The following is an 18,304-nucleotide window of genomic DNA, read 5'->3' as shown; positions in this document are numbered from 1 at the left end:
TACTGTTATCTCACATATATATTCTTATTATTATAGCCAAATTTACCACCCTAACTCCTCCCACAGTTTTTACACTACATAGACAGTAATATACCAAAACGTGCGGATTGTTCCCGATTGGTGTGCTATTACTTTGTGGAACGTTTCGCCGAATGGTTCATGAAATATCGGCGTTTTTGTGGTGAAATTGGTCCCATAGGAATGAATGGCGGAATGTTCAAAACTAGAGTGTGAGCTGAAAAATCCGGAATCATATCAAGCCCACCTACACAAATCTTATATCAAAACGTTCAGCTATACCTGCTGCCACTAAAAATGTCCACGGCTAAGCCATAGTCCTGATAGTTTTTACAATATGACCATTTGTTTGCAACTCACGCCGCCCATTGACATTCATTGAAACTCCACTCTAGCCACCTCAAATTTGAAGGGCAATTTCTAAACTGCGACTGTGCCTTCAATTTTAATATTTCAGAGACATACTATGCATCAAAATGTAGGTCTGGGTCTTGTGATTCTCACAATATAAAGTTCTTCGGTGTAGGATTTATACTATATTTTTAAACTACAACCGTTTGAAGATGGCAACCGCCAGTGAAGTGAGCAAGTTGGAGCAGTTTGTTTTTAACCGCTCTTCTCTGCCCTTGCTGTAGAGTGAGTTGCCATAGGAACCCAGGTGTGTGAGCAGGCAGCAGAGTGACAAGCCACTCCACCCAGTTACTCCGCCCACTCCAGTTGTAGACTACTGGTAGAGGCAAGAACACTTTACACAATTTCCCCAGAAATTGTAGCTTTTCTAGTTTATCATTTTTATTGCAGGAATACATTTGGCAAAAAAATCTAGAGCTTCCCTGATCTTCTGCTTCACCCCTGCACCGATGGACATAGATCTGTATTGCTGGCCAATGTGATGGATGATGGAGTTACACGATACATTTTTGGGGTTTTTTATTTTTTTAACTACTTGCTGTCCAGGGGAATTCTTTTATGTTTTCACGCATGTTAAAAATCAATATTTTAGCTAAAAATTAGTTAGAACCCCTAAACATTATATATTTTCTGAAAGCAGAGGCCCTGGAGGATAACATGGTGACTGTTGTTATTTTTTTATGTTACACAATATTGAGCAGCTGTTTATAAAGTACAAATCTTGAGGAAAAAAATACACTAAAGTGAATTTTAGTGCTCACAAAAACAGAGGTGCAGAACAGTTTAGTGTAGAATAGAGTAGTGTAGTGTAGGGCAGAGTAGTGCAGTGTAGAGCAGCGTTGCATAGTGTAAGGTAGTGTAGAGTAGTGTAAAGTAGTGTAGTGTAGTGCAGTATAGAGTAGAATACTGTAGAGTAGTGTAGAGTAGAGTAGTGTAGTGTAGAGTTTAAGTGCTCACAAAAACAGGGGTGCAGATCAGTGTAGTGTAGAATAAAGTGGTGTAGTGTAGGGCAGAGTAGTGCAGTGTAGAATAGAGTTGCATAGTGCAATGTAGTGTAGAGCAGAGTAGTATAGAGTAGCGTGAAATAGTGTAATGTAGTATAAAGTAGTGTACAGTAGTGTAGAGTAGAGTACTATAGTGTAGAGTAGTATAGGGTAAAGTAGTACAGTGTAGTGTAGACTAGTGTAGTGTAGGACCTAGCCAGAGAGGTATTACTTTGATGCAGTTTGCCAGCTTAAGCATGCATTGCAATGAATGTGAACCAAAAATCCCTATTTTTTACGTAAAGTTTTCTAGAAATGTGTGAAGGTGTACAGCATTGTGCAGAGGATTGATTCAGATTTTTTAGTATTCATGCGGTCCCACTAACAGCCAGGGAATGACAACTGTGAAACTAGAAGTGACTAAATAATTGCCAGAAACAGCTCCATTTGTGACAGAGGAGATCTGGGAATGGCTGTTTCTACATCTCCTCTGTAGAAAGCTGTCCTGACTGCTTACCACTGTCCAGAGCTCCTGAGGGGAACAGGTGAGCGAGGAAACCACCATGAACGGGGGCAGGAGGGGTTGTAAATCTGGATCATTTTTATAAAACAGCCAATCACCAGCTGCATGAAATGGTGCCACGACCAGGGCTGCAGTTGCAACTTTAAATATTTTACTTTGTACATGTCAGTGCTGTTGCTATATACAGTATATCACAGAGATGTGCCCCTTCACATGCAGGATTTCAGCATTCTTAAGTATGGTATTTAAAGGAATTTGGTGTTAGAGTTCCTGTATATAGCCCCACAGAACTGACAGTGCATAGTCCACATGTGTTTATCTGCTGCTGCTCTGCTAACAGGAAACAGGAACTTTATTATAGAGCAGAGACACAGAGTTCTATCATAGATGCAGCTACGGACTTATAAACACTGCCATCTACTGGCTGAAGAATATATCTGTAGTTGTTGCATACAATACATGAACACTGCATTCCAACATTTGGAATTTTTAATGTTTCACTTTTTAGCATTTAAAAAAATCACTGCTCCTGGCCGAATAAAAATGTTTACATTTTTGTTTGCATTGTTACATGTTCCCCAAGGCAGTGCCCCCTATCCCAATGCAATTTTTTACATCCCCTCTCCTCTTAATCCAGAAAACAGGAATTTTTAATTTGACAGATTCGGATCCTATTGATTTCAATGGGGTTCAGGTTCAGCATCCGAAACAATGACGTTTGCGGAACCCTGCTCAAACCGATATCAGGGCAGTTCGGTTCATCACTAGCAGACACTGATCAGGGACAAGTTGCAACATCTTTGGAAGATATGGTGGACATTGCATATTGTATTGAAGTTCATTAAAAATAAAAAGACTGATCAGCTTAGAGATTCCTTTATGACTTGGAGCAGCAGGAGAGCAGTGAAAGTTGAGTATTATTGAGTCATGGAGCCCCATTGCACAGACATTGTCACTTTGTCCTGAATGGGCAAAGTCACAGTGTCTCTTTAAAATAGTCATTCTCAATCAGGGTTCCATGCATTAGGGTTCCCTTTAGAGGTCGCTAGGGCTTTCTTGAACTGTGGCTGATTAACCTCCCATGTAATGGTGCCTGCATAATTCTGGGGCCAATACCAGTTGGTGGAGTCAGCTGCAGGACACAAATGTTCATTTTAGCTGTGTTTGTACAGTATCTCTCAGAAGTGAGTACACCCCTCAGATTTTTGTAAATATTTTATTCTATCTTTTCATGTGACAACACTGAAGAAATTACACTTTGCTACAATGTAAAGTAGTGAGTGTACACCTTGTAAAACAGTCTACATTTGCTGTCCCATCAAAATAACTCAACACACAGCCATTAATGTCTAAACTGCTGGCAACAAAAGTGAGTACACCCCTAAGTGAAAATGTCCAAATTGGGCCCAATTAGCCATTTTCCCTACCCGATGTCATGTGACTCGTTAGTGTTACAAGATCTCAGGTGTGAATGGGGAGCTGGTATGTTAAATTTGGTGTTATCACTGTCACTCTCTCATACGAATGCTAAAAGGTATAATAAAATATTTACAAAAATATACATGGACAGGTACGCAGCCACACTGCTAAAGGACAGTAACAAAATAAAAGGGTTAATTAGGGCTATTTATGTAAAACAAGGGGCTAATGATAGGGTTAACCTCCTGCCAATGACGGAACGCATATGTGCAGTGGCAGGATGGGTGGGCCTGAACATTTACACACATATGTGATCATATGATGGCCAAGCTTCACCATACAGCTTCCGATCCCTGTTTGTGGCTGGGAGCGGGGGTGGGACAGGCTTCTGTCATGTCACCCTGTAACATATCACAAGGTACCGCACAAAAATGCAACCTGCCTGAACTAAAACCACAGGACAAAAAAAATCTGTTTTTTGGCGTCCATTATAAGACACATGATTCCATTAATCTGATACGATTAGGTTATACTGCAGCCTACAGGAGTATTTGGACATTGACAACAAAAAGCAGTTTGCCAGTCAGTTATAAGCTCACTCACTCCCAACATACTTCAGTTTTATAGAAAAGCAGTAGTTTGGAGCAGACCAAAACACAGAGGGGTGGAATCTGTGTCCTGTGAATTTACTTCAATAAAACTTGGAATTTTTGGACTTTCCCTTTCCGGTGTGCAGACGTCCAATTAGTTTCTTAGTACTTTCGGGGACAGCGAGCCATGCTTGCACCTGATATTAGGATAGCTTTACTGGGTATTGGGGACCTACCGGGAGCTTTTTGTTGAAAAATGTTGTGCTACATGTTGTGCTACAGTGTTAATGGGAGCTAAAGTTCTGATCAACTACACATGGGTAAAAAAAATGAAAACATTGATTGGTTGTATTTAGTTCCTCTGGCAGCCACAGATTGAAACACTGTATCAATGTTAGTTTACATTTTAACTGGTTCCCAACTGCGCTATAGCTGAAAAACGGCTACAGAGTGGTTGTGTAATCCTGGGACGTCGTCCATGGACATCATTCCAGGACACACGCCTCTGCGCACCCCCGGCGGCACGCACCCGGCCCCGCTGGTGATCGCTTGGTACGGTAAACAGCTAATCACAGCGGCTTTATACCGCATGATCAGCTGTGTCCAATGACACAGTGATCACCAGGTAAATACAGTTGTCACAGCGTAAAGAAAGTACTGCTGAGAACCGGCGATTGTCAGTGAATGGATCGGCACTGATCGTTAGGGCACTGATGATCAGTGCCTTGATGATCAGTGCCCAGCAGTGCTGCCCACCTGTGCCACCCACCTGTGCACATCAGTGCCACCCACCTCCATTAGTGCCACCCACCTGTGCCCATCAGTGCCACCCACCCGTGCCACTCAGCGCCACCCACCTGTGCCACTCAGTGCCACCCACCTGTTTCAAAATTTTACAATAGATACAAAGAAAAACTTTTTTTTTCAATTTTTTTGCTCTTTTTTTGTTTATAGCGCACAAAATAAAACACCCAGTGGCGAGTAAATACCACCAAAAGAAAGCTCTATTTGTGTGAAACAAATTTCACATGTGGCAGTGCAGAAAGATAAAAAATTGGCCTGGGCAGGAAGGGGGTATAAGTGCCCGGTTGGCAAGTGGTTAAGCACACCCATTCATAGGTAAAATGGTGCGGCGAACAAACATGATAAGCAAAGCAGGACCTTGCATGGGAATGCAGGCTGTACTAATTCCCTCCCCAAATGCCACTAAAGAAGACACACACAGAGTATAATTGGCATAAAATTATCTGTTCCTAAACAACTTCTGGTCTACGATTTTTCAGATTTTATCTGCTGTTTCACAGTCCTCTGTCCCCCTGAATCCAGATTTAGCGTTACTGAATTTAAATATTGACATCATTAACCCCCATGCTAAACACTCTGTCACCCACATTCTTTTGGCAGCGAGATTGAGTATTACTAGATCTTGGAAAACCTCTCATCCGCCCACTGCGTTTGATGCTATCGCATTCGTTCACGGGCATTGTTCTTATGAACTTGCGATGGCCTCTAGCAAAAGTAAATATAGAAAAGTATTTGTCCTTTGGCAACCTTGGCTCAGATGGTACCAAAAAAACCCACCTGTGTGAACACCTCACTTTGGTAGTAAGTTCTTTAGCTGATCTCTTTAAGCTTTGACATTTTAAATGTAAATGTTATTGTGTTTTTTCATGATTGTTTTTCTCTGTTCTGTTTTACCTATTTTCTCTAATCTTATCCATGACTGTAGAATGTTGATCTACTGCATACGGGTATATCTTGTATTTCTATGCAAAAATTTCCAATAAAAATTATTGAAACACAATTGGCATAAAATTGGCAACGGCACTTTTACTGGTATAAATGAAAAATAAATAAATAATAAATAACTCATACAAATGTAATACAATAAACGTAAATAATCAAGAATTGCTCAGTCATTAAGGACTCAAGCATCAATTAAATAGAATACAAGTCCCCCTTTATTAAAGGGTGACAAACCACATAAAGTGCCAGCGACAAAGGGGAGGGTGGGAAGCTCGATAAGCGACACCGACCAACTGGCAAGTTAGCTCGGGAGACTGCTGCTTATATAATAAGCCCCAAGGGTTACAGAACTTTCCAAAGGTCACGTGGGGTGCTGCTTTCCCACCCAAATGACCTATAACTTTCTTAACTGGTTGCCCTCCAGCCACAGTACATATACTGCGGCAGGGCGGCACCGCTGCGCAAAATCACTTATATATACGTGATTTTGCATTTCTGGATAGGAGGCGCATGTGAGGCACGTGACCGTCCTACCCGCACCGCCGTTCGCGGCCGCGGGTGTCAATCTCCAGGTCTCGGCCGGTGATTACCCGCCGGTGATTACCCGCCGGAGCCCGGTGATTACCGGCAAACACTGACAGGGAGGAGAGCTGCATTGTTTACAATGCAGCTCTCCTCCCTGTCATTTTGGGCACACTGATCGAGATGGCTGAGAGCCGCCATCCCAATCAGTGTGCTTACAGTAAAGCACACACTCTATAGTAAAACACTCCCATCACACAGTTAACCCTTTGATTGCCTCCAAATGTTAACCCCTTCCTCCCCAGTGCCATTAGTACAGTGTCAGTGCTTTTTTTGCACTGATCACTGTATTGGTGTCACTGGAGATGTCAGTGACCCTAAGTCAGTTCCACCCAGTGCTCATCAGTGCCGCCAGTCAGTGCATCTGTCAGTGCTGTCAGTCAGCACCGCCTGTCAGTGTTGCCTAATCAGTGCCCATCATTGCTGCATATCAGTGCAGCATCATTAGTGCCTCCTCATCAATGCCCACCGGCGCCGCCTCATCAGTGCAGCCTATCAGTGTCCATCAGTGTTGACTAAATGTGCCACCTCATCTGTGCTGCCTATCAGTGCCCATCAGTGCTGCCTATCAGTGCAGCCTCATCAGTGCACATCAGTGAAGGGGAAAAATTACCTGTTTGCAAAATTTTATAATAGAAACAAAGAAAAACTTTTTTTTTCAAATTGTTTGCTCTTTTTTTGTTTATAGTGCAAAAAATAAAACACCCAGTGGTGATAAAATACCATCCAAAAAAAGCTCTATCTGTGAAAAAAAAATGATAAAAATTTCATATGGGTACAGTGTTGCAGGACCACGTAATTGTCATTCAAAGTGCGACAGGGCTGAAAGTTGAAAATTGGCCTGGGCACAAAGGGGGTATAAGTGCTCAGTGGGCAAGTTTAAAGACTAGGTTAGTGATGTAGCTGGGGGCTGAGATGTGGATGGCTTTATAGGGCTGGCCATACATATGTAGATTTTTGGACGAGAATATTCATAAGAAAAGTCATACGAAAATTCTTTGAACATTTGATGAATGGACGAATGTTGTACAAAAATTGTCTTTTGCTTTTACCATTCGACTTTAAAATGAATGTCATTTCTGAACGATAAATAAAAAGAAACCTCCTGCGCTGAAATGGATAACCTAATTATAAGCTGCTCACACTCACCCTCACCACAAGGTAAATGCAATCAAAGTAAAATATATATAAAATAGTGGAGCGCTAGCACAACCTACTAATCTAGGACAGGTATAGCATATTGCAATATATAAATGGCACACAGATAATAGTGTCATAAATACACAATAAAATTGTAGTGATAATGTGCATGTGCTCATATATTCAAACACAGTTCATGCTATATGAAAGTCCATAAAGAAGTACTTTCAAATCAGGTGACCAAAAAACACAGCACGCTACGTGGGCTGATCACAGTGCCACACTATGTGCAGACAAATCCACAGATGGCCAAGGTGGCTTCTCGCATTGACAGCATTTCCGGAAACGTAGTGATGTCACTTCCGACGTCAACGCCATTTTTTTGGAGGTATCGTGGAACGAGTGGAGCTGAATGTCCTGAGCATCAGAACCATGAGTGTACACCCATGATATGGGAAAAAGGCATTTTTTACTTGATTTACATGTGAGTGGGCTATTGGCTTTGTTTGTTTATACGTTTAATAAAAAGCAGGATTACACTATGGAGGATCTTTTCTGTTTTTAATATCATTACATTATGGCCATGTGGATTTGAGTATCCTTGAGATAGGAGAAGACCCGGAAGCAATAAGGTCGTTATCCTTAGTGTTCCATCCCTGGAGATATCTTTCTTGGTGCATGTGGGCTACCCACACAGTGAGTTGACCCAGTGGGTCTCATTTTGGAGATGAGAAGCCACCTTGGCCATCTGTGGATTTGACTGCACATAGTGTGGCACTGTGATCAGCCCACGTAGCGTGCTGTGTTTTTTGGTCACCTGATTTGAAAGTACTTCTTTATGGACTTTCATATAGCATGAACTGTGTTTGAATATATGAGCACATGCACATTATCACTGCAATTTTATTGTGTATTTATGACACTATTTTCTGTGTGCCATTTATATATTTATATATTGCAATATGCTATACCTGTCCTAGATTAGTAGGTTGTGCTAGCGCTCCACTATTTTATATACATTTCTGAACGATAACCACATACACTGGCCAAAAATTTGTTTGATCGAGAAAAGTTCTCCTTCCTACCCATTTGAATTTTCCCATCAGTGCTGACGAAAATGAACATCGATTTGACCCCACTAATGATTAGAAAAGTCAAACAAATATTCTTGAAACAAAAATCCTTGAACAAAAATCTATACATGTATGGCCAGCTTACGTTGTTGTTAGTTCTCATGCACACAGGATGTTTTTACAGCGGCTGTTTTTGGCTTTTGACCTTTTTTTCTACAGCCAGTAAACCCCCCAGCATGTTATCCAATGTGTCCATGCACACTTAGACTGTAATCAATGTTTTTTGGCAGGGGCATTTTTTGGCTGGAAAAAAACCCAAGACTAGTGGGTTTCTAGAGGAGTTTTTTAGCTGTAAAAAGGCTCTAACGCTGAAAAATGCGGCAAACCGGCGTTTTTGGACTTTTTTAGACCCAAAAAAATGTTTTTGGGGTAAAAACGCTAAAAAACGTAAACGTGAAAAAACACAGCAAAATGCTAGCGCACAAACGCTAAAAACCGTTAAAAAACGCACATTTTTAACATGACTTTACACAGCTAAAGTTAACAGCGTTATTAAAATGCCCCGTGTGCATGGGGCCTTAGTATGTTGAATTTAATTTGTTGGGTGAGTGGCAGCCAGTGGAGGCAATGGCAGACAGGGGATAGCAGACACTGAACGGTTGGTAAGGTGGAGGAGTCTGGCAGCAGATAGTTTCTGTCTAGGCTAGGGCCACTAATATGTCTCTGATTGCAGGTAATCATTCCATGAGCTATAACATGCAAACAGATGCAGAGCCTGTCAGCCTTTCAATGATTTGTACAGGCTGAGCTGCTTCAGCTGATTGCAAACCCCTGGCCATATGTGATACAGAAATACATTGATCTGGGCGTTGTACGGCTCTGGGTGGCCATGTGAATGAGGCCTAAGCCCTGGTTCACATATGTGTGGGTGGTGCCGCTGCGGATCCGCATGAAAATCCGTGCAGCCACACCACCAGCACAGAGGAATGCGGACCCGCGGGCGGGTGACATTAGTTCTAATGGCACGCAGCCCGCCCTGGAAAACGCAACCATACTGGGAACTGAGGTTCCCATGCGGGCTGCGTTTTCAGAAGAAGTGTACGGACTTCTTCCCTGCATGTCAAGGGGCACTGGAGTCCATTCAAATGAATGGGCTCTCGTGCCCGCGCCAAACGAGGCCCTCACGGCCACATATATGTGAACCAGGGGTAAGACGTTGACATGCATATTTAAATTGGCATGCACTGTACACTGCAGTGCATTTTTATCCTTCATTTTTCTTTTTTTTTACTTTGATGCTCTATCATGCACTGCAGTGTGGTACTATAACATGTCAAAACGCGCTGCACTAAAATGCAACTTGTATTATATCAGCCCATACCAATGCAGCACATTGCTATGATTTGAATCCATAGAAAACAGGATTTTTTTAAATTTACCACAATAAATTGTTTCTTGAAGTTCATTAAGGGACACAGGAATTCACTATTTTGATACGATTAAAGTGGAAGTCCAAGCTTTTCCCAACTATGCTTAAAGTGATATTAAAGGCAATTGTTTTAATTAAAAATAACAAACATGTCATACTTACCTGCTCTGTTCAGTGGTTTTGCACAGAGTAGCCCTGGTCCTCCCCTTCTCGTGTCCCCCAACGATGCTCCTGACCCCTCCCTCCTGCCAAGTGCCCCCAGAGCAAGCAACTTGCTACTGGGGCACCCAAGCAGACTGACTCCTGAGCCGCTGCTCTGCGTGTCCATTCACACACAAAGCCATGGCTCAGCCCCACCGCCTCTCTTTCCTCATTGGCTCAATGGCTGTGATTGACAGTAGCAGGAGCCAATGGCTCCACTGCTGTCTCAGCCAATGAGGAGAGAAACTCCCCGGACAGCCGAGGCTCTCCTGCACATCGCTGGATCAGGATAGGGCTCAGGTAAGGATTAGGGGGGCTGGGGGGACTGCTGCACACAGAAGGTTTTTTTTTACTTTTATACATAGAATGCATGAACCTTGGTCCATTACAACCACTTTAAGCCTGCTCCCACTTCCCGTCTATTCTAACTAACCTGTGCAAGGAAGATGCATATACTTACCTATTCTGAGAGCACTCTGGTCCAGTCACGTGATGACCTCCCAATGGCTGACTTCAGTTTACTATGCTTCAGTTTATGAATGAACAGAAGCCTCTGTACAGAGCGCTTCCTGTTCATTCACTCTAAAGTGCAGCTGAGGTCGTAAAGAAATTATTATTATTATTATTATTATTATACAGGATTTATATAGCGCCAACAGTTTGCTCAGCGCTTTACAATATAAGGGAGACAGTACAATTACAATACTTTCAGTACGGCTCTTCAAGGAGCGCACACATGGAGCAAGTTGTGCACACGGTCACGTCACCAACCCTGCTGGACATTGTACCCGCTTCCTTATGGGGGTAATCTTGGAAAAATGTAGAGGTTTTTTTTTTTTCTTTTTTCTTTTTCTCTTGTGATATAGATATCATTTTACAGTTATAAGCCTCCTTATGTACGCCAGCCAGGGAAGGCCACTGGACCTTTCTCCCGGAGCTCCGGGACTTGTGGCCTACCCGGCACCCGAAGCCGCGGCCTCGATTTTTGGCCCGGCCGACCAGGATCGCCGGACATCAGCCCGGACTACTGCCACTCCGCTCCTCGGTCCCCGCCGATCAGGGGATCACCCCTGCGCCCCTACCGCTGCCATCAGGGCCCATCCGGGCCCCTGTGTCTGCTGCCGAGGTCCCCACCAACACCCACAGTCACTCCGTCCCTCCAGCGGAGCTCCGGCGGTTCGCAGCAGCCTGAGGCCTACCACGGCACCCGAAGCCGCGGTGTTTCCTGCCAGCCGTGGCTGGAATCGCGGCGGGAATTGCGGCCGCGGCGGGACGCCTCCGCTCCTCCGGGAAGCTACCACCACCACCAACGGTCCTGCTAACCCAGGAGGGATCCACCTCCACCCCGACGCTCCAGGACACCAGGTACTTCACCAGGGGCGCCCACTACCCACCAGGGAGCCCAACCACCATCACACCGCCAGCCTCCAGGGACTCACTCACTCAGGGATCCCACCATCCACCTGAAACCCCAAACCACCAGGGACCCTAAGCCACTATCCCTCCAGGGATCACTACTACCCCACCAGGGATAGCACGGCCACCATCCCACCGGGGATCCCCTGCCCACCACCCCACCTGGGATTACCAGCCAGCCACCACACCAGGGACCGCTCGCCCAGCACCCTGATTTCCGGCACGCTATTCCCTCTGGCGATGCCCCGGCGACTAATGGCCCACCACGACCCTTGAAGCCGCGGTCTCTCCTACCGGCCGCAACAGATCACGGTTGAGCACAAACCACGCAGGGCCGACGATCGCTACCGCAACGCCCCGCTCGACTCTGATGACGATCCTTCAACACCTTCAGCGCCTCACGACGCCGAGCCCTCAGCACCCGACGCCTGGCCTCAACAACCCCAGTCACCGAGCCGCCAGCATCTCCAGTCGCCGTGCCTACCATCACCCCCAGCCATCGCACCCTACGACCCCTCCACTAGCCGAACCACCGTACCCACTGAAGACATGCCACAGCACCCATGGTCGCCAGCTTACTGCACCCACAGACTGCTGCCAACCAGCTGCCGCCCTCCACCCTCACTCTACCCCTACAGAAAGACTCAAATGACTCTCCCACGGTAATACAGATTCCCCACACCACCTTGCCCTGACCTGTATCCCTTCACCTCCCCTGACCCAACTGTCACCCCACCCACCCCAACATGCCTCCTGCACTCCTCCTCCTCATTTTCCTCTCCACCATCCCAAAAATCGCCTCCCTCTACCCGCCTACCCCCCCAAAACAGCCCTACATTGCCCCTTCACTACTCCCCTCTCCCCACTACGGCACTCACCACCTCCTCCTGCTACTCCACTCCCCCGTCGACCCACGTGCCACCACTATCAGACCCACACGCTCCTACACTTCCCATCCCCATGCCACCTTCCTCACCCTTCTCCTTCTCCTATCTGCTGGGGACATCTCCCCGAACCCTGGCCCCTCGCCACCTCACCCCTCCTCTAGGGACCCCCCCGCTCCCGCCAGCTGCCGTAACCCCCTCAACCTCATATCTGTGCCCCTTCTCCCCGCATCCATCCCCCCTCTCTCGGTTGCACTCCTGAACGCCCGCTCGGTCTGCAACAAACTTACTGCCATCCATGACCTCTTTATCTCCAGCTCCCTTAACCTCCTAGCCATCACCGAAACCTGGGTACAGGCCACTGACTCCACCTCCCCTGCGGCACTCTCCTATGGAGGTCTCGTCTGGTCCCATTCTCCAAGACTGAGCGGTCACAAAGGTGGTGGGGTTGGCCTGCTCCTATCACCGCTGAGCACCTTCCAGGTCCTCCCTAATCCTCCCTCCCTAACTTTCTCCTCCTTCGAGGCTCACTGCATCCGGCTCTTCTCACCCACCCCCCTAAGGATCGCAGTGATCTACAGGCCTCCTGGATCCATACCCCGCTTCCTGGATGACTTCGCTGCCTGGCTTCCCTTCTTCCTCTCCTCTGAGCTACCAACCATCATCCTCGGGGACTTCAATATCCCCATCAATGACAACAGCCCGGCTACTTCCCAATTCCTCCACCTAACCTCCTCCTTCGCGCTCACACAGCACACTCAATCCTCCACCCACATCATTGGGAACACCCTGGACCTCGTCTTCTCCCACCTCTGTACCCTCAACCAGTTCTCTAACACCCCCTTCCCTCTCTCCGACCACCACCTCCTCACGTTCTCCATCTCCCCTTCCCCTAACTCCCCCCCCCCAGAGCGCCAAACCATCACCAGCCGCAACCTCCGCAACCTGAACCCGGCCCCCCTCCACTCAGCTGCCGACCGCCTACACGACAGCATCCTTCCACTGTCTTGTCCTGACCTAGCCACCACCGCGTACAACGACTCACTATCAGCCACCCTAGACTCTCTGGCACCCCTAACCACACGCTACATCAAACCCAGACCGCTCCAACCATGGCAGAATGACCACACTAAATGCCTCAAACGTCGCAGTCGTGCGCTGGAGAGACTATGGCGCAAAACCAGGTCCCCCCGTTCATTCTCCCTCTACAAATCTGCCTTCCTCACTTACACCTCCTCCCTCCACGCCGCCAAGCAGGCTTACTTCGTAAACCTGATTAACACCCTCTCCTCCTGCCCTCGCCGGCTCTTCTCCACCTTCAACTCCCTGCTCTCTCCCCCCCCTCCTCCACTCAGTACCTCACTCACCGCCCACGAGATTGCCACTCATTTCCACAACAAAATTGATGCAATCCGTCAGGACATAGTCAACTCGCAATCTACCTCCCCACCTAGCCTCCCCCCCCCTATCTCCCCCTCATCTCTTCCCTCCTCTGACCTCGCAACCGCACTGCCCCCCTCCACACCCAAGACCCCGCTTACCGTAACCCCACCAGCTCTGCACTCCTTCTGCCCCGCTACCACTGAGGAAGTCACCAGGGTCTTCTCTGAAGCCCGCCTCACTACCTGCCCCCTAGACCCTATCCCCTCTCGACTCCTCCAGCCACCCCCCTCTTCCCTCATCTGCTCCCTCACCCACATCTTCAATCTCTCCCTCTCTACCGGCGTATTCCCCTCCCCCCTAAAGCATGCGCACATCACCCCCATACTCAAAAAGCCCTCCCTGGACCCCTCTGACCCAAACAACCTCAGACCCATCTCCCTGCTGCCACTCACTTCCAAACTCCTGGAGCGCTTAGTCTACAACCGCCTAAGCGCCCACCTAACTGACAACAACCTCCTTGATCCACTACAGTCCGGCTTCCGTCCCCTACACTCCACCGAAACCGCCCTCCTCAAAATCACCAACGACCTACTAACCGCCAAAGCCAAAGGCGACTACTCTGTCCTCCTCCTCCTGGACCTCTCCGCGGCCTTCGACACAGTTGACCACCCCCTCCTCCTTAATAAACTATTCTCCCTTGGCATCAGAGACACCGCTCTCTCCTGGTTCTCCTCTTACCTATCCCGACGCTCCTTCAGCGTTTCCTACAATGGTGCCACCTCCCCTTCCCTCCCCCTCTCTGTTGGGGTCCCCCAGGGCTCTGTCCTTGGACCCCTTCTCTTCTCCATCTACACCTCCTCCCTTGGCAAACTCATGCACTCCCACGGCTTCAACTACCATCTCTATGCTGATGACACTCAAATTTACCTCTCCACCCCTCACCTCACCCCCACATTCTCCGCCCGCATCACTCACCTCCTAAACGACATCTCTGACTGGATGTCGCTCCATTTCCTCAAACTCAACCTCTCCAAAACCGAGCTTCTCGTCTTCCCTCCTGCCCGCGCCCCCCCCCCATCCTATCCATCACTACTAACATCACCACCATCAATCCCGCCCCGCAAGCCAAAGTCCTTGGAGTCATTCTGGACTCTAACCTCTCCTTCCAACCTCATGTCAAATCACTGACAAACACATGCAGGCTCCACCTCCGCAATATCGCCAAAATACGCTCCTTCCTTACCCCAGACACCGCTAAACTACTTGTGCACTCCCTGATTATCTCACGCCTTGACTACTGCAACTCCCTCCTCACCGGCCTACCCCAGTGCAGGCTCTCCCCGCTTCAGACCATCCTCAACTCAGCGGCTAGACTCATCCACCTCACCACCCGCTCCACCTCTGCCACCCCCCTCTGCCTCTCCCTCCACTGGCTCCCTATCGCCCAACGCATCAAATTCAAACTACTCACTCTGACCTACAAAGCCATTCACAACACTGCCCCTAACTACCTCACCGACCTGATTCCCAAGTACCACCCTACCCGTACCCTTCGCTCTTCACAGGACCTCCTTCTATCTTGCTCCCTGGTCTCCTCCTCCCACGCACGACTGCAAGACTTCTCCAGGTCCTCCCCCATCCTCTGGAACTCACTACCCCAATCCATCAGACTGTCACCTTCCCTCCTCACCTTCAGGCGCTCCCTGAAAACCCATCTCTTCAGGGAAGCCTACCCCACCCTCACCTAACTGCTGCTCTCCTTCATTCCTCCTACCACTCCATCCCCCACAGCCACTTCCTCCTGTACCACTACCCCCTCCCTCCTAGATTGTAAGCTCGAAAGAGTAGGGCCCTCTTACCCCTCGTGTGCTGTTCGTAGTTGCTGTAATGTTTCATGTATTGTCCCCCCCTCTATTGTACAGCGCTGAGCAAACCCTTTGGCGCTATATAAACTCAATGTAATGTAATGTAATGTAATGTACAGAAGGAATGTGAAATGATTGGGGATCTATGTCCTCAGTTCCTTTCTCTGAACCTTGATATTTCACCCAACTGCCCCCAACAGCGTTGTGAAATTTTTTTTTTAAATGTAAAAATATGTAAATAAATTTTTTAAAAATGATTTTAAAAAATGAAGGACTCATTCGCAAGGGTTATCTGGCCCATACAGTGTAATAGAGCTGTTTGTTCATGCAGCTGGAGCTGCCTATTACTCTATGGCAGTGTGTCTCAACCTTTTTTTCAAGTCAAGTGAAGGGTTGGATGCTACTCACCCAGCCTCAGGAATCCAATGTTGAGGAATAGCCTCAGCTGCTGTACTGGCCCCGCTTTTTGATGCGTTTCACCCTGCCCACCGGGGCTTGGTCACAGGGGGTGTGGCCAGCACGGTGGCTGAGGCCATTCCTCAAAATTAGACTCCTGGGGCTTGTTGAGCGGCATCCATCCCTTCATTTGTATTGGCTTATACTGGACTCGCTCGGACTCATGCTTCCCTCTTCTCACTTGCCGCTGGGGTGATCCTTCTCCTTCCATCCATAGCTTGGAGCAGCGCCATGCTGTATACTTTTCACTTTTTTTTAGTCAAGGCATCCTTTGAAGTTATGAACAATCTTGAGGCACCCTTTAAAATGATGGACTCCATTCTAAAATGTAAAAAACTATTCTAATAATTTACATAATGCAGCAACATGTAGGACACCCAATGTTAGAGGAGATCTATTCTTCCAAAGCAAATACACTTTTGCACATTGGTACTGAACAGTATTCCAAAGTTTCTCTTCTCCCTAAGTTTTTTTTTTTTTTTTAATCACTCAGCTAGTTTGAATCCATTACTTACAGAGGCGCTGGGAAGGGTCAAACAAGGATGCCATGCAGGCAGCCGACATCCTCCATACCACATTATGGCATCATTGGATGTTAGGATGCCCCCGGCTAGAAGGCTGTATTGGAGCACAATGTAAACCCATGGCTTTGTGTAACTAAAAGGCAGGCTTGATCCACCCGCTGGCTTCTATACTATTTTTGTGCAATTTTTGGGCATTGTGCCAAGGCACCCCTAAAGAGACTTCAATGCACCCCAGGGTGCCCAGGCTGCTCTATGGGGACTCAGTGGTTGTGTCAACACAGCCGCAGGTCCTAATTTGACAGGTGTGCAGGTATGGGTGAGTGGCCCCAAATGTGTTTGGGGCTGTACACGTGCACCCACTCAACTGTCAAATTAGGACTTATGGCTGTATTCATACAGCTGTTGGCTCCACACAGCATAACCTAAACTGCCTGAACACAGCCCCAGCCACATACAGAATGTTGATTCACACTGTACAGGCCACAGTGCCCAAGTGAATGAGCCCCAAGACCTCATTTACACACACAGCTTGATTTCTAACAGTGGCCCCACTAACAGATCTGACACAACACACCACCACCAACACTGACACAGACCAAAAGTCACTAGTAGAGCAGGCTGTGCGATCATGATGATGTCATCACTTACTGACACATTGCACATGTGATGGATGGCACCCCTGCTAGCTGGGTCACACTCACACAGACATCAGAGTCAGACATTACCTTCCTCCGGAGGCGCAGCGCCGCCTCCGCTGATGAATGGGAAGAGAAGAGCTGGAATTCCACAGTGATCAGCAGCCACCAGCCGCCTTGCAGTAAGGGACTGAGTCTGAGAGAAACACTGGAAGGAGCTGCAGCTCAGCTATACACTGGCCCCAGAAACTCAGCATCAGCCTCTGTCCTTTCTTCCTCCCCTCAACTGAAGGATCATTCATGACGCATCCCACACACAGAGAGTGCTGGCCTGAGCTGCGCCCAGGCACCCAAGGTGGCAATGCGCCCTAGGCGACTGCCGAGTTTGCCTAGTGAATGAATGACATTGCAAGAGCAAAAAAAAAATTTTGGTCGTGTTTCATAAAATCGCACGTTCGCACACTACGCAAATGTGACTGCGTGCTGATAATAATGAGCATGGACATAACAAGAACAAGAGGTCATCAGGGTGCAGTTGTAGTAAATAAAAGCTAAGCAGCCCTCTCCATGACATACAGCACACAGTAGGACAGGTGCCAGGAGCGGGCACAATACATCACATTACCCTGATCCCTCCTCCTCTCCCTCCCCTGATCGCTCCACTCACTCTCTCGGAGTCTGACCCATGGCTGAGCTCAGGCGGTGGGCAGAATCCTTCTTCTTGCCTTGTCTGGAGGACATGACTGCAGCTGAGTGGAGACCCGACACCCCGATCGCTCTCCGTACTACACGCACACAGCACCGGGGACACCGCGTCCTCTGGTTGCTAGGAAACGACGGCTACGCGCCTCATGAAGATCGGGAGCGCGCTCCATGGCGTGTGTGATCACGTGATCCAGCAGGCTTTATTTCCCAAATCGAATCACATTGTTGGAGTGCAAATACATTTTGTTTATTGTTTTTATAAATTTCTCATACATACTTCCTACAGCAGTTAAAGGAAACCTGTCCTCAGATCATATACAA

At 47.5% G+C, this 18,304-nt stretch overlaps 1 protein-coding gene across 1 annotated transcript in view; it reads right to left on the bottom strand.

The window, feature by feature from the left end:
• The window catches only part of ADGB (androglobin), a 387,180-nt gene extending 369,104 nt beyond the window's left edge, over positions 1-18,076 (bottom strand). Inside the window, exon 1 of the mRNA XM_089694277.1 lies at positions 17,946-18,076. Within this exon, the coding sequence (XP_089550403.1) occupies positions 17,946-18,019 (74 nt within the window). The 5' untranslated portion in view covers positions 18,020-18,076. The remainder of the gene's footprint in view (positions 1-17,945) is intronic.
• Between the last annotated feature and the right edge of the window lie 228 nt (positions 18,077-18,304).

This window comes from Staurois parvus, unplaced genomic scaffold (genome assembly GCF_062004578.1).
Source record: "Staurois parvus isolate SC_StPar_1 unplaced genomic scaffold, SC_StPar_1.0 ptg000657l, whole genome shotgun sequence".
NCBI classification, from domain to species: Eukaryota; Metazoa; Chordata; class Amphibia; order Anura; family Ranidae; genus Staurois; species Staurois parvus.
Note: the sequence above shows the minus strand (reverse complement) of the source record. Positions and strands in the feature narration are given on the sequence as shown.